Source organism: Marmota flaviventris, chromosome X, assembly GCF_047511675.1.
Source record: "Marmota flaviventris isolate mMarFla1 chromosome X, mMarFla1.hap1, whole genome shotgun sequence".
Lineage (NCBI taxonomy): Eukaryota > Metazoa > Chordata > Mammalia > Rodentia > Sciuridae > Marmota > Marmota flaviventris.
In genome coordinates this window covers 132,815,750-132,831,858 of record NC_092518.1, presented here as the reverse complement: position 1 = coordinate 132,831,858, position 16,109 = coordinate 132,815,750, and the positions used below count along the sequence as shown (strand labels likewise).

At 47.5% G+C, this 16,109-nt stretch overlaps 1 protein-coding gene across 1 annotated transcript; it reads right to left on the bottom strand.

The window, feature by feature from the left end:
- Window positions 1–10,768: 10,768 nt before the first annotated feature.
- Window positions 10,769–13,253, bottom strand: LOC139703176 (PWWP domain-containing DNA repair factor 4-like). The gene has a single exon (XM_071606106.1). The coding sequence runs from the start codon at window positions 13,251–13,253 to the stop codon at window positions 11,154–11,156; it is 2,100 nt and encodes a 699-aa protein (XP_071462207.1). The 3' UTR covers window positions 10,769–11,153.
- Window positions 13,254–16,109: the final 2,856 nt, after the last annotated feature.

The window sequence follows — 16,109 nt, the reverse complement described above, 5'->3', positions numbered from 1 at the left end:
TGCCCTTGTTCATTAATATCTCTACATAATTTAATATATGTGTTTAAATCTTCATGTCTCCATGGTCTAATAACCTCTCTGCAGCAACGATTTGCTTGGTCATAAGCCAGTTGTTTTATTAATGGCATTGCTTGTTCTGTATCCCCAAAAATTTTGGCAGCCGTTTGAATTAGCCTATCTACAAAGTCAGCGTAAGGTTCATTAGCTCTCTGTATTACCTTAGATAGCTGACCTTGTAAATCTCCATGTCCTTGTAAAGTCTTCCATGCCCTAACTGCGTCTGCAGCAATTTGTGCATATATAGCAGGATCATATTCAATTTGTTGCCGTTGACCCTCATAAGGTCCTTTTCCTAACAACATATCTAGATTTCTTTGAGGGTAACCGGCTGCTGCATTTCGCCTAGCTGTCTCCGTGCAAAATTCCTCATTGGCAACCTTCCATAACAAATATTGTCCTCCATTTAGTACAGATTTACACATGCTAGCCCAATCTGCTGGCGTCATGTCCAAGTTAGTAATGGACTCGACCATGCTTACCGTGAAGGGAGCTTGGGGGCCATAGGTTGTTACAGCCTCCTTTAACTGCTTCACTGTTTTAAAATCTAATGCACGGTGAATTCGCTGCCCTCCAGCCTGTTCAAGTACAGGGCATGCTAATCTTTGAGGTCCTGTCTCAGGATCCCATTTATCAACTACGGGGTTTGAGGGCCACTCAGCTGTCTCCATCGGTGGGGCTGTTGGTTGCATTACGCCCTCTTGTGATAAAACGGAGTTAGTAACAGCCTCCTGTTGTGGCCTTTTTCCTAACAACCCCTTTTCCTTTAAATTTTCTTCCTCTGTCTGAGTAGCTCGAGAGACCTTCTCTTTTGCTTGATCTAAAATGTCTTTCTCCATGGTCTGAACCTCTAACAATTTACTTAACATCTTTTCGGTTTGTTTTTTACTAATTTCTAATCTACTATAAAGATAACGCAACCCAATAAGATAGCACAAAACAAAGCCGAAACTGAATGAAACAAAAACGGAATAAAAAATCATTGTATCAATTTTCTCTTCCTCAGGGCCGACAAACTTCAAACCTTTAGTCAACCATTTTTTCCAGTTTGCCTGAGAAATTTCTAGGGATAGGCAGCTTGAAACAAAAACAAGATAAATCAAAACAATAACACATTGTTTTTTGAATTGGTCACCCATTCTTTCGCTCTTCCTCAGGGGTGAGCAATTTCACTTACCTCTAAACTTCAGAAGTTCCCCGTAGGGGCCACCAAATGCCGCAGTCTGGCTGGGCACACAATCACGAGCCACCACACAGCTTGTAGATTCAAACAGCAACTCTTTATTCCCGAACTCACACCAGCCGTCTACAATCACGTTCTGGGGAAGTCCACGTTCTCTGCCCAAATCCACCTTCTCTGGGCTTCTATCTCCAAAATATACTGTCTGAATCACGTGAGAACTCAAGGGGAACTCAGGCAGCAGGATACGCCCTATTCCCAGGAGGAATAATCTTAAACCTTAAACCTGGAACCTAAACTGGGAACGCCCTAAACACGATTTATCTTAAAACCGGGAACACCCTAAACTGCCTTGGTCCTTGAGCAAGGTCACCTACATTCAATGTCGCTGCAACATGTCAGCAACATGGGGTACGCTGGCAAGGAAATTGTCATACCTACTTGGCTAATGGCTCCCAGCACCTTTTTCCTCCAAGGCCCTTGGCCTTTACTGCTTCATCACACCCCTAAACCTTCTTCTTTCCTTGGGGATGGTGCTCCCATGTGACCTGCAGTGTCAGGGACTTTCTTGGCCAGGGCCTGGAAGTTTCTAGAGCTAACTTCTAGCCCCAGGTCCCCAGGGTCCTTGTTCCTGCCCAGGTGTGGGCTCTTTCTCCTATCTACTCTCCGTCTTTCCTTTAAGGATTAGTACTTAGAAATCTGATTTTTCTAATCTGACTAGAAAGCAGATTAATGGTTGCCAGAGAGCAATCCCTTATGACTCTGCATTGGCTTCTTCTCAATCTCCATGTCACTTCTACAGAGTAAACTCTGGTATCCAATCATCCTCCATGTGAAAAGATGTAGGTGGCTTGTGCAGATTTGGTATCTTCTTCCTCTGCATTGTGTCCATATCTCTCTGGGTTTGGACTCAGCTTTTGAGTCACTTCCACCTGATTGGAAGCTTCCTATTAGTTAGTCTACCCTTTTGTACTTTCAAACTATTTCCTTAACTAACTCTAGAGTATTACCCTTCTCTCTAATTAGCTGGAGTATAAACAACTGCCCCACTCACGCTACATTTTCACCCTTCTCAGCCTGAAGACAACCAACCTACCTCTAATATCCACTGAGCTCAACTAAACTTCCCAAGGATAATGGAACTTGATTTTTTAACCCACAAGCCTTATCAAGTGTTCCAGGATCCAATATATTGCCTGTCTTTCCTTGTCACACTTTTATCCACTGCCCAGTTGGGAACTTCTGGAGAGAGCTGCTAAGGCTGGGGGCCGTGTGTTAATTTGCTAATCATACTGGTACAGGTAGCACTGGGTATTTTTTTCTGTACTCCTGTGAGTTATTTACATGCAGCATCTTGTTTAACATCCTTTGGACCTTTGCATTTGTTAAGAATCTTTGAGATATGCAGGACCACTTCCCAAATCATAGAAATGAGGAAATGGAGGTACCAAGAGGTTAATAGCAGAGCCAAGCAACTAGTTACCAGCATCTTCACTACACTATAGTCCTCTATGCTTGTGGGATATTACTTGGCATTCAGAAGGAATGATAGTACATGTCATTTGCCAAGAATTAATATGTAGTTTTGGTGAAAGCCATAAAAATGCACTTCTCAGTTTTTTGACTACAGGAATTGACTTCAGGGAGCAGCCCTGACCAAAAGTTCCAGCTGTGGTGCTCTGAAGATGACAATCACATTTGTACCACTCCCCAATTAATGACATTCGTTTCTGAGTGATGTCAGGTTGCTAAGGCCAGCTATTCCTGAAAGACAGGGAACTCCTCTGATGGTTGATTCCAGCTTAAAGACTCCTTGACAACCATGCCAAGCTCACCTAGAATTGCACCAAGGTCTATGATGCTTTCTTCTAACTTTTCTCCCTTATTTGCCTCTCTTCTTCACTTGAGGTCCCATCTGCATTGCAGTGTGATGGTTCTGCCAGTCTCTTTGGGGTCCCTTTTCACTTTCTCTTCCAGGTATTTTAGCTAGTAAATGTCTTGCATGTCTAATCCACTGGGTGCCGTCTTCTTAGTAGACACAGACAAGTCACTGTGCTCAGAGCTTTACATGCATTGTCTTTATTAGTCCTTAGAGCCAACTTATGAGGTGGGACAGTATAATATCCATATAAAGAAGAGGAAAACATGAATATTTTTAATGTTATCTTTTTAGACTGCAGGGCTGAGATAGAGCTGCACAAGGAGAGGTGGAGTCACATAGTTTCTAGTAAGCAGGGCCTCTCAGGATACACCCTCTAACCCTCCAGTACTGTGGTACAGAGAAACAGAAGTGGGTAGGTTTGTAAGAGGGTAGGGACACCTAGCAGAGGACAACTATGATACCACCTTGCCCAGGAGACATTTAGAGCATGTGATTGGCATACAGGATGTGCCCACCATGTGTGAATTAGATAAATATGAAAAAAGTTTATGTGATGAAAAAGCCCAGCTTTCTGATTCATCCACTTTCAGTCAAGGGAGGGTTGGGACATACTAAGACAATGAATATACAAGTTCTGCGCACATAATTAACTTGTGCATTCCATCAGGTAGCGCTTATGGACTGAACATCATGTGCCCATTATGGAGATCCAGGTGTAAAGATCCTTGCTCTGACACAGAATGGATCATCAAAAAGTAAGAGAATTAATATTTACTCTGTATTAAATGGTAATAAATGACAAGAACAGAACAGGATGATGTGATAAGATACTGAAGAGGTTGCAGGCTTACTTTAGGCAGGGTAGTCAAGGAAACTTTCCTGTTGGGTTTGCTGTTGCTGGCACCAAGTGCAATTTCATCTGGAACAGATGGTATATAAAGTTATAGGATTGACTTGAGATGGCCTAAGGCAGTGATTCTTATACTCAAGGGTGCACCAGAATCAGCAGAAGGGCTAGTTAAAAGTCAGGCTGCTGGGCTTCACCCAGGGGTTTCTGATTTAGCACGTTTGGGGCAGGGTCCAAGAATTTGTTTTCCCATAAAGCTCCCAGGCGATGTTGATGCTCCAGGTCCCATACTAGTGTGTTATGGTTTAGATATGAGGTGTCTCCCAAAAGCTGTGTGAGAGACAAGGAAAGAATGTTAAAAGATGAAATGATTGGGAGATGTGACCCAATCAATGGATTAATCTACTTGAATAGATTAACTGGGTGATAACTGTGGGAACGTAGGGTGTGCCACAGAAGGTAGGTCACTAGGAGCATGCCTTTGGGGTTTGAATTTTGTCCCTGGTGAGCAGATGAGAACAGTATTGCACCCCTCTCTCTCTCTCTCCCCCACCCGCCCCCTCTCCTTCTTGGATATCATGCTCTGAGCCAATTTCCTCCGCCATGCCCTTCCACCATGATGTTCTGCCTCACCTTGGGTCTAGAGCTATGGAGTTGGACAACAGTGAATTGAACCTCTGAAACTGTGAGCCAAAATAAACTTTTCCTCCTTTATAGTTTTCTTGTCATGTCTTTTGGGCACAGTGATGAAAATCTGATTAAAATATTTGCAGATCCACCACTTTAGGTGTAAACATAACTGGGAACAAGAAAGCAATTGAATTCCAAGCCTAGATTTAGAGGTTTAGGAGCAAGAGACGGGGGTACATAAAGTGGAAGTAAAATCAGGAGAATGCCCCTGAAACTGGGTGAAGATAGTTTGAGAAAAGCAGGAGGGACCAATTACATTGACTGTTACTGAAGAGTTTCAGAATTGAGGACTGAGAATGATAGTGGATTTAGGATGAGAAATGTCATTGGTGATTTTGACAAGAGCCAATACCATGTGGGCTGGGGCTGGGGCTCAATGGTAGAGCGCTTGCCTAGAACGTGTGAGGCACTGGGTTCATTCTCAATACCGCATATAAATAAATAAAATAAAGGTCCATCGACAACTAAAAAATACTTTTTTAAAAAAAATGAGCCAATACAGTGGTAGGTATGGATGAGTGCCTTAATACAGTGGGTTGAAGAATGATCAGGAGGGGAGGAAGCAGAGACAGGGAAAGATAAAATCCCTTCCAAGAAACCCTTGTTTTCAAGGGGAAAGGAGGAGTGAGAGCATGAGTGAAGTGAAGACACGTCCTTGATTTTTGGAGGAGGACACTATTCACATGTACTGCAATGATTAAGATGAGAAGGGGGAAAGGACGGTAATTTTGAAGACAGGAGATTATGGGAGAGTGAACTGAACACGAAAATGGAGTAGGATTGCCAGGCAGCTCTAAGGAACAACTTGAGATGACTGGTGAAGCATTTAAAGTGAAACCAGTTGGTATGGTTGTGATCATAATTGTGGAAGGGCCCAGAGTGATGTTGCATGACTGTAATCCCACAACTCAGGAAACCGAGGCAGGACGCTTGCAAGTTCAAGTCCATCCTAGACGACGTAGCCAGACCCTGTCTCAAAATAAAAAAATAAAGAGGTTAGCTAGGTGCTCTTCAACAGATGAAAAAATAAAGAAAATGTGGCATATATATATATATATATATATATATATATATACACACACACAATGGGATATTACTCAGCCATAAAGAGGAATGACATTTGCCTATAAACGGATGGAACTGGAGAGTATCCTGCTAAGTGAAATAAGCCAATCCCCCAAAACCAAAGACTAAATGTTCTCTCTGGTATGTGGATGCTATTCACAATAAGCTGGGGGTGGGGAGTGGAGGTTCATTGGATTTGACAGTGGGAGTGGGGATGAATAGAAGTTCATGCGATCAGACAAAGGAGAATAAAGGGAAAAGGGATGGGAATGGGAAAGACAGTAGAATGAATCAGACATAACTTTCCTATGCTCACATATGAATACACAAGCAGTGTAACTCCACATCATGTACAACCACAAGAATGGAAGTTATACTCCATGTATGTGTAATATGTTAAAATATACTCTACTGTCATGTATAGCTAAAAAGAACATAAGAACAAATAAAAAATAAAATGAATAAAAGTAAATAGATTGGTATATAGGTCAGTGGTAAAGCACCCCTGGGTTCAATCCTCAGTACAAAAACAATGGTGTCAGGGCTGTGGACAATGAGAAGGTCGGGGGGGGGGGGTTGGCAGTGGGGCAGAGAAATTGTTGGGAAATTTGAGTGAGTGTGTAGGAAAAAGAGAAGGTGTGCTCAGAGAGTGAGATCCTTGGTATCAATTGTTGGTAGTAGAAGCCAAGAGTATGACCATGGTAGTTGGTGACTGAGGTCACAAAGCTGAAAAAATCTTAGGAGTTGAGGAAAACAAGGGATGGAGAGAGAAGGGTATGGGATAAGGCAGGGTGAGAATTCTGGAGTCCTGAGGAGCCATGGCAGAAGTAGTGATGAAGACAAGGAATGGGAGATAATAGGGAGGTGAGCAATGGGAAAGGATCATGCATCCTATAGTCCCATGGCAGGTGCTCAAAGATGATGGGGTTTGGAGGGCAGGAAGTACACCAACTCCACCTGCATGGTGTGAGGGATGTGGGAGAGAAATCAGTCTGTGCCTGAGAAAGCTGTAGGAAAAACAATGGTGTTGGGACACAGAGGTAAGAGAAGAGCATGACAGAAGGTGAGGATAGAGGGTTGTTGCCTGAACATGCATGCACAAAGGTCATTGGCAGTTTAAGTCATATTAGAGGCAGGATATGCAGAGCCTTCTGCAGATGGCAGACTCAATAATGAACAGTCTGCAGGTATTGGGCTGCCATGGCACCTGGGCATATAAAACACAATGACCCTAGTCTTGACATTCTCCTGGAAGAGATGGACAACAACTTGGAATTATTACTTACTTTTTGGATTGAGTCAAAGGTGGGGAGAAGGAAGGTATCTACAATTTATATGGGTTTTAATATGAAAGAATGATTGAGTTATGCTAACCTGTAGTAATTTACAGAGTGAATCCAGATAGCTAGATGCAGAGCACAATGAAAACTGAATCCCATTTTAAGCTCTCATGCTTTGTTTTGTTTTTTTGGTTTTTGTTTTTTGTTTGTTTTTTTTTGGTACTGGGGATTGAACCCAGGGGCTCTTAACCACCGAACCACATCCACAGCCATTGCTTAGGGCCTTGCTAAGTTGCTGAGGCTGGCTTTGAACTAGTGATCCTCATGCCTCAGCCTCCCAAGCTGCTGAGGTTACAGGTGTGCACCACTGTGCCTAGCTCCCATGCACTTTTTGAATATATTTTGCATCTACATGGTTGAGTTTGAGCTATGTGAGAACATGGTAAGGAGAGAGGCAAGGAGGCTTGCAAGTTCAAGTCCTGAGGCTATGGGTCAAGAAGCCTAGCCTTGATGAGGAGGAATACTGGTCATTCATAGAACTGCCAGATGAAGTACAGAACATGCCATTAAATGTCCACATACATGGGACCTATTATACAAAAGACACTTATTATCTAAAGGAAATTCAAATTTAACCGAGTTTCAGTACATTTTTTGCAAAATATGGTAATCCTAGTTGCATGATCTGATAGCATAACTTCAAAGGAATTAGGTATTTTTAGGAGGGAAGATGGAGAATGATTGTAAGCAATAGCGAGGAGTGAGGAGAGCATTGATGCTACCTCAAGGCTCTGTGACACAAGGAAGGTGCTAGAGAAGGCTCAGAGGATACAGTATCCTAAGGTGGAGGTGGAGGAGCCTGATTTGTATGACAGTGAACAAAGGAAGCAAGAGGAAATTTTCAGGATGTCACAAGGCAGAAAGTTGTAAGGCGCAGGCTGTGGCAGGAAAAGGGGTTCTCATTAGTAGGATGCCAAGCTCTGTGGGGCTTCTCAAAAGTGCTACCAGAAGATTGTCTAATTGAGACAATCAGAGAAGACGCCCCCCACACACGCAGCCTGCAGTATTAGCAGGGTGCCCATTCAAAGCAGTGGATGCTAAACACCAGCAGGATTCCATTGAATGTCACGGCTCTTCCCAGGAACTTACAATGAAATATAAGAACGACAACAAATGTGGCCCTTCTCCTTCGCTAGCTGTGGTTGTGCAAGTTTGAAGTGCCACCTAAGTGGCATATAGGCCTCCCTGGGTCACAGAAACTCTGCCACAGCTCTGTGCTTGTGAGCCAACAAGTCCCCCCCCCTCCACTGAATGATATTCTTTTCCATGCCTTGGTTTAGCATCCCCCCAATCCACCCCCACATGCCTTCTCCCAGTTCACACGAGAACGTTTTAGCCAGGCCCTGCAGTTCATCTGAGGAGAAGGCATCTCCCACCCGCACAGGAACTGTACTTCCCTCCCCTGCTGCGATGGGCTGTGATCTTATCTACTCTGAGTTTGCCCTTGTCATCGGTCCTGCAGCAAGGACAGTTAACAGGATGGATGCTGCCCAAGACAAGCAACGTCTTTTGAGGCGGCTCCCTTACAGGCGGTCTTTGTGGCCTACAGAGACAAAAAAGGTACTCCCCAGTTCACAATGATTAGGGGATTGCCGATTCTAGGGTGACAGCTTGGGGGTTCCTGGTGCTCCAAATTCTTGTGCTCATCAGCTTTCCAGGTCTCAGGGCTCTACTCCTCCCTCTTCAGCTCCCCAGTGGAGGTGGAGACCTGTGCACCAGCGCATGCCATCTCTCTGCAGCAACGCCAAACATCCATTAGCACAGGACCTGGTCGTCAGCAGCGTGCCTCACAGCTGGAGGAGAAGTGGACTCCTGGAAATAGGGTTTACAATAGGTGACAGGTGAGGCTATGGCATCACACAAACCCACCTGCGATGGAGATCCAGCAGGGACCCTGCCTCAAAGAGGAGGAAGATAGGAGCTCATGGGAGACATGGCCGCCTCTCCTGGATAAAGGTGCCACTTGTAGATGATATGCAAAAGAGACCAGCCTCTCTCCCTTCACCTCAACCAACAGAAACCTCCCATCTGAAAAATAGGGGTGGGGGGGAGCAGGATCTGGATTCAACTGCAGGGAGTCAGCCCATGTGGCTGGTCAACATTTCTCACTAACAGGACAAAGTGTCATATCCTTGTTCCCTCACAAGTGCGATTGTCACCTGGGTTGCAAGATTCCCGTCCCTTTCTAGGGCACCTGGAGTTTATCTTCAGAGCAGAGCCTTAAGCCACAGCTCACTTGCTCTCCTGATGAAAAATGAAGGAATGAATGAATGAATGAATGAGGCAGTAAGGAAAAGAGTAGAACCCAGATGCTAACATGGCCCCAGCAGACAGCTGAGAGCCAGACACAGGGTGGTGGAGAAGCTAGAGGGCACTGTCTGGGTGAATGGGGTCTGCACAGAGCGCCGGGGCCTACAGTCTGTTGAAAATGATTCCCAGGACCATGAGGGCTTCAGGGGGCCCCAGGAGGCTGCTCTCTGTCAGGCAGAGTCCAGAGAGAGGTAGGTCAGGCCTGACACCCATACCATTTGGAAGGCCACATGTAAAGTTACACAACGTCAACCACAAACATGAATATTTATTTGGAATGAGCAGGGAACTCACAATGAGCCTTCAAAATGACAACAGCCACCATGATACTTTCCATGATATTATTTCGTGGTGAGTGTGCTTGTACGCTTTCTTGGATGCTCCACCTGAGCCGTGGTGCAATTTCAAGCGTGATGGAGCAGGAGTCCAAGGGGAAAGACACAACAGTTGGATTGTGAATCCAGAGAGCTACCTTGCAAGGTCGAGAAAAGCACCTGCCATGGGAACACACGAGAACAAGGGACTTCCTCCAACAGCTACCCACCCGCTCAGGATCCCCTCAACCCTCAATGCTTCATTCAATCAAGTTTTCAAAGTAAACTGGTTTTTCTCACGTGTATTCTCAGAAAGACGTTTTGCTTCAAGTTAGTAGGAGAATCCGTGGGTTCTGCACGCATCATTGGAGGGTGTGTGTTTAATTACATTTGGACGATGGCCAGGTAGGGCCGAGCAGAGGCTGTTTCTATCTTCCATTTGCAACTTGGCAGCCCCGGTACTGGCACTGTGCCAGCTGCCTGGAAAGACTGACCCAGTCTGCGTTTCTGCGGTGGGAGCCTGCTGGCCCGTGAAGAAGGCGGGGGATACACCCTGAGACAAATGTCTCTGTGTGAGGGCCTGTGGGATCCAGAGCAAATGCTTGCTGTCCTGTAACTCATCCTCTGTGGATGGGCTCCTCTCCCATCCACTCCATGGAGTGGCTGGCCTGTGAAGTGGTCAACCTGGGACTCGATGGCCATGTGAGGAGGATCCAGTCGCTGCCAGTGATGGGAGGGGGCCTGTGGCCTGTGTGCTTCAGGAAGCCGCTGCTCTTCAGCCTGCGAAGCAGGGCCACTCCCTGCTCCCAGAGGCGGAATTTCACGAATGCACCAAGTCGATGCTCCTAGGCAAGATCCCACAGGACAAAAGGGCCCTTGGGTGCCAGGATTTCACCCATGCCCAGAGGACGGTGGGCTGGTGATCCAGCAACTCTGTGCTCGGCTGGACTTCCAGAATGGCTTTTGAAGAAGTATCAGAAGGTGATGATATCACAGGAGAAAGCATCTCTGTCATTGGTTTTGACTCCAAGGCTATTGTTCAAGAAGCAAAAAGGTGTAGCAGGGAAAGTTCGGGGATGAGGTCAAGAAGGAGCCCAAGGCATATGTGTATCCATATGTCCCTGGACGCATGAAAAATCCAGGGGATGTTTGTATGAACACACGCATGAGGTTTCCCAGGTTAGGGTTGCTAGATAGCTGAAGGCCGGGCCTTTGCTGGTGTGTGTCTTGTATGAAAATATCAAGTGGGAAGGGAAGGAGTGTCGTGAGAAACAGTGCAATGTTCCTCTAGCAACATATGAGCAGCTCTGTCTCCCAAAGGGTGTTGCAGTATTTGAGCCAAATAGCGGGTGAGGGGTTTGGGGACAAGAAATGTGGCTGAAGGTGGCATCCACCAAGGGGAGAGATGGATCCACCATGAAGAGTGCACCTTCCAAAAGTCTCGAAGGTGCAAAGCATATGGGACTGCCTAGGGAGGGGGTGAGGCGCCTCCTTTCACACAGATGGGCGGCCTGATGGGTTGGGGAGAGGAGGAGGCCCCTGCGGAGGTACAGGGCTGGGGAAGAGACCTGACCACCTTTCTGCCTCTCCTGGATCTCTTCCTCATCTGCTTCAAGATGTCTTTGTCAAACAGTTCCTTCTCCCGTGGATGCACGGGTGGCCCTCGCAGGTACTTCTCTTCTGCTCCCTTGTAGTCGAGTCCATCCAGCGCAGCGATTGAACAAATGATCGCTTCTGGCAGCAGGACTTCCACAAGAAATCTCACTTTGTCGTCTCTGATGAGAGCGAGCAAGGCCTTGTCCGTTTGCTCGTAGATCTCTTGCAGATGCTTGACGACGACGTCCAGCTGATCCTCGTCCTCCAGGTACGTCTCGATGCAGAACACGTACCGGTTTTCACTCAGAAAGGACGTCAGCCACCGGGACTGCTTCCTGCCCTTCACGATGTCCAGCAGATGGTGGTCGACCCCCTTCTTCTTCACGATGAAGTCCACCAGCTTCTGGTTGGCTCGGTCCCAAGCGGCCCTCATGCGGTCGGGGAGCAGCTTCTTGCAGGGCCTCTTGCCGCCCACGCCCACCGAGGTCTCCTCCTCGGAATCTTCCAGGTCGGCATAATTCACCTTTGGAAAATTGACGTTCAGGTCCCCGTCTTGGATGGCTTTGCGCATGGGGTAGCTGGCGTCGGCCGCATAGTAGTCCAGGAAGGAGCCCACGAAAGAGCCCCGACCGACCCGCTCTCGGTAGTGGGAAATGAGCGACAAGCACCAGTTCACACTCTGCCGGTATGCCTTGCTGGCTCTCTTCAGGAGTTTCTCCTTCTCCTCACAATCCAGGTGCTTCAGCCTGTGCAGAGGGACCCGAATGCCACTGCGTTCCCCGCGCAGGTTCGCCTCGATCAACAGCACCCGGGCCGTCTTCTGGGTTTTGCACACGCTCTTGACCACTGCCGGCCAAAACGGATGATCCTGAAACTTGAACCAGACCATCGTCCCTCTTTTGATAGGGCAGGGCTCGCGTGCCCAAGGCCCTGCTGCGGCTCCTCGTGCTGGTCGATCGCCAGCCCTTATGGTGCTGGCCCTGGCGTCCCTCATCGTCTGGGAGCGCACAGGGCGTGGGCGCCCCGGCAGTCCTTTCTTGGGGTCTGGCGCCTCGAGCTTCCTTTTCCTGTGGGCGAAACCGAGGGAGCGATGCAGGCTCGGGGTGGAGCAGGTGGAGGATGCTGCCATCCCTTCCAAGGCACCCTCGCCTGGGCCCTCTGCATGCTCTGCGAAGGCAGTGCTCTCCTGGGAAGTAGCCGGGGTCTCTGGGCAGGTGTCCCCCGCCTCTTGGTGCTGAGCTTTGGGCACAGCTGCAAAGAGTCTTGCTGCAGGCGACCAAGCTGGCTGTTCGTCTTTAGCACAGGCATCCTCCCCCACGGTGGGGGAACGTGCAAAGGGGCCTGCTTCTTCTGCCCCCTCCTCCTGGCGGTCACCTCCACAAGGAGGCAGGAAATCTGGACGCTGGTGGGCGCCTTGTGATGCCTCTGCTTGCTTTTCAGCTGGAGACAGGCGGATGGCTGTGTGCACCTGGGAGTTCTCGCCATGCAGGTCGTTCTCCTTCTCTGAATGCCCGCACAGGGATCCCCGTTGTCCCCTTTTCTTAGTCCACAAGTGCCCTTTGCGCCCCTGATACTTTCTGCGAGGTCGCCAGCTGGCTGGCTTTTGGAGTACCTCTGCAGGCACCTTAGGGGTCCCTGGCTCCTCGGGTTTTCTTCCTTGATCCAAGTGGGCTTTCTCAGTCAGAATCTCCAGCGCCACTCTAAGGGCTCTTCTGTACCTTCTTTTCTCTCCCGATGGCACAGTGGCCCTGGACCATGCCCGGGCTGAGGTGGCCAGGGCTTCGATTTCCAACTTGTTCAGGGCCCTTGCGTCTTTGCCCTTCACTCTCAATTTTTGGTCTTCAGAGAGGATCTGGACTTGGAGAGAAAGCACCCTTCTCCTCTTATATTTCGGCAAAGTCCAAGATCTGGACAAAACCTTGGCTGGCCACAAGCGGCCTTTCCAACTGCATAGGACATACTGGGTGTCCATTGCAGTTGGAGTTGGGGGTCAGGAGGTGATTGGAGGAGGGCAGGACGCCTGGCTGTCAAAACCACTGCTGACGCAGTTCTGTCCTAAGGCCACGTGAAGTCCTCAGGGACTGCAAAGGGCTGGCAGCTTGAGTGGTGGTTCTCTTCCCGCCCGAGTCTCCCTGAGGTGCTGGGCTGACCGCTTGTTTTTGTGGGTGATACAGGAGCAACCTGGAGTTCACAAAAGGAAAAGCAGAAAAGTGTCAAAAGCGAAAATTCCTCTCGTGCAAGTAGAAGCACCCTGCTCTATGAGATTGTTGAGGGATGAAAGAAGGAAACACAGAGAGTGCGTCCTTCACAGCAGGGTTTATAAATGGAAAGTACTTGGGGAAAAACAGACAAAGCCCTGGAGGTGTCAGGGGGGCTCCATAACAAGGCAAATCCAACATCTTGTCCTAACTGTAAGGGTTGTGCAGCTCAAAGAGCAAGCACACGAGGAAGTGGGTGTCATGCCAGGGGACCCTTCCTCGAACTGTACATTCTGTGCCTTTTTGGCTCCTGGGGCTTCTCCCTTGGAGAATGCCTCAGATTTTCTTCTTTTCTGAGGGGTTTGTGCCGCCCTGCCCTCCTGCAGGAGGTGTTTGTGCAATGTCACGTTCAAGAGCTTGCACGTGGGACCCAGGGGTTTGTGAAGGTCCTCCTGCTGATTCTTCCTGCCTGGCGGGGTGAGGAAGAACACACTGGTTCAGGCACTGGTCTCCAGCTGTGGCCTGAACTGCTGTCTCGTGGTTTACATCTTCTGTCTTCCAATACCAAATCTGTGATTCTTACCGTGAAAACAAGGGTCTGAACAGCAAGGCGCAACAGGGGGCTGTGGGAGAGGCTTACCCAGGGTCATGAAGGTCCAGTCCCACATCTGCTGCTGCAACTCCTCACCTGCAGAACCTTCACTCTGCTCCGTTCCTCCAAACTGCACTCTTCCTCCAGGGACTCCAGGGCACCCAAATGCAGATGGCCACGACCTGTTGCCCTGTGATGCTAATCTGGAAAACCCGAAACAGGTAGGAAAATAAGCCGACTGTGTGTGACTACCTTCCCCATCTCTGGAATGCATGACTTCTGCAGCAGAAGCCATGTCCTAATGTCACCCATAATGCAGATGTCCACATTTATTTTCTTGCATCTCTTGCATTTCAGAACATATCCACCTTCTGCCTCTCAGTATAATGTGATCGCTTCTCTTGCAGGAGACTAGGAACTACACCTTTCAGGACCTCATGTGCCTTGGCCACATGGATTTCCTATTATCAGTCTGGGTGCTGGAGGGTGTGTGAATCAAAAAATGGGGTTTGTCTCACTCTAGAACACATTAACCAGGCTTACTGAGAACGTGAAATGCACAGGAAGGTCTGCCAAGGGTTAGCATGCAGCAGCCACTCACTCGCGTTTTTTTTTTTTTTAAATTTATTATTTGTTCTGTTTGGGTATACAATGGCAGTACAATGTATGTTGACATATCATACACACATGGAATATGGCTTCCCATTGTTGTGGTTGTATGTAATATGGAGCCACACTGGTCCTGTGTTCATATGTGAACAAAGGAAAGTTATGTTGATTCCTTCTACTGACTTTCCCTTCCCACGCCGTCCCTCCCCTTCATTCCCCTTTGTCTAATCCAAAGGACTTTTACTCTTCCCCGCCACCCCCCCAACTTAATGTGTGTTACCATCTGCAGATCAGAGAGAACCTTCCAAGCCACTCACTCTTAGTGGAAGGACCTGTGTGCTTCCAACATATTACCTGCACATTCAGGCACACGCTCACACACAGGTGTGTGGAACCAGAGTTCCGATCATAGGAGCATTATGACACGCATCTTCTTGTGAAGGGCCATTTTCCAGCATCACTGTCGTACATGCCAAACTTCAACCACAGAAACTTCCAACCTTACTGAAAAGTGTAGGGCAGCCCATGAAATCGTTCCCATGATCCTTCTCTTCTTACTCTTCCACCCCCAAATACGCAGCGGAAACCCTCTAGTTCTATCCATTGCACAAACGCGTTTTATTCCTCATTTCCATTTTTCACCATGAATGGATTACTTCAAACAAATGGTGCCGGGAAAACTGGAAACCCATGAATGAACTTTAACCCCTATCTCACCCTGCCAAAAAACTCAACTCAAAGAGAATCAAGGACCTAGACATCACACCAGAGACCCCGCATCTACTCCAAGAATATGTAGGCCCAACTCTCCATCATGTGGGCTTAGGAACCGACTTCTGTAACAAGACGCCTGAAGCACAAGAAGTAAAATCAAGAATCAATAAGTGTGACATTACCAAACTAAATTGCTTCTTCTCAGCAAAGGAAACAATGAAGAGGGAGCCTACATAATGAGAGGAAATCTTTGCGATTGGCACCTCAGACTGAGCACTCAGAGCATTAATCTCCACGATACATAAAGAACTCAAAAATTTAACACCCAAGAAACCAATAACCCAATCAATAAATGGGCAAAGGAATTGAACAGGCACTTCACAGATGAAGAAATACAAAAAGTCAACAGATATATGAAAAAAAAAAAAATGATCAACATCTCTAACAGTTAGAGAAATGCAACTTAAAACTACACTGAGATTCCATCTCACTCCAGTCAGAATGGCGATTATCAAGAACACAAGTAACAATAAATGTTGGCTAGGATGTGGGGAAAAGGTTCACTCATACATTGCTGGTGGGACTGCAAATTGGTGCAACCACTCTAGAAAGCATCATGGAGATTCCTTAGAAAACCTGGAACGGAAGCACCATTTGACCTAGTTATCTGGAAGGACTTCACATCAGCATACTAAGGGGACACAGCCACAGCAAG

What these genes read in the sequence shown, in the direction of transcription:
- LOC139703176 (XM_071606106.1), bottom strand. Translation starts at nt 13,253, where the DNA reads ATGGACACCCAGTATGTCCTATGCAGTTGGAAAGGCCGCTTGTGGCCA.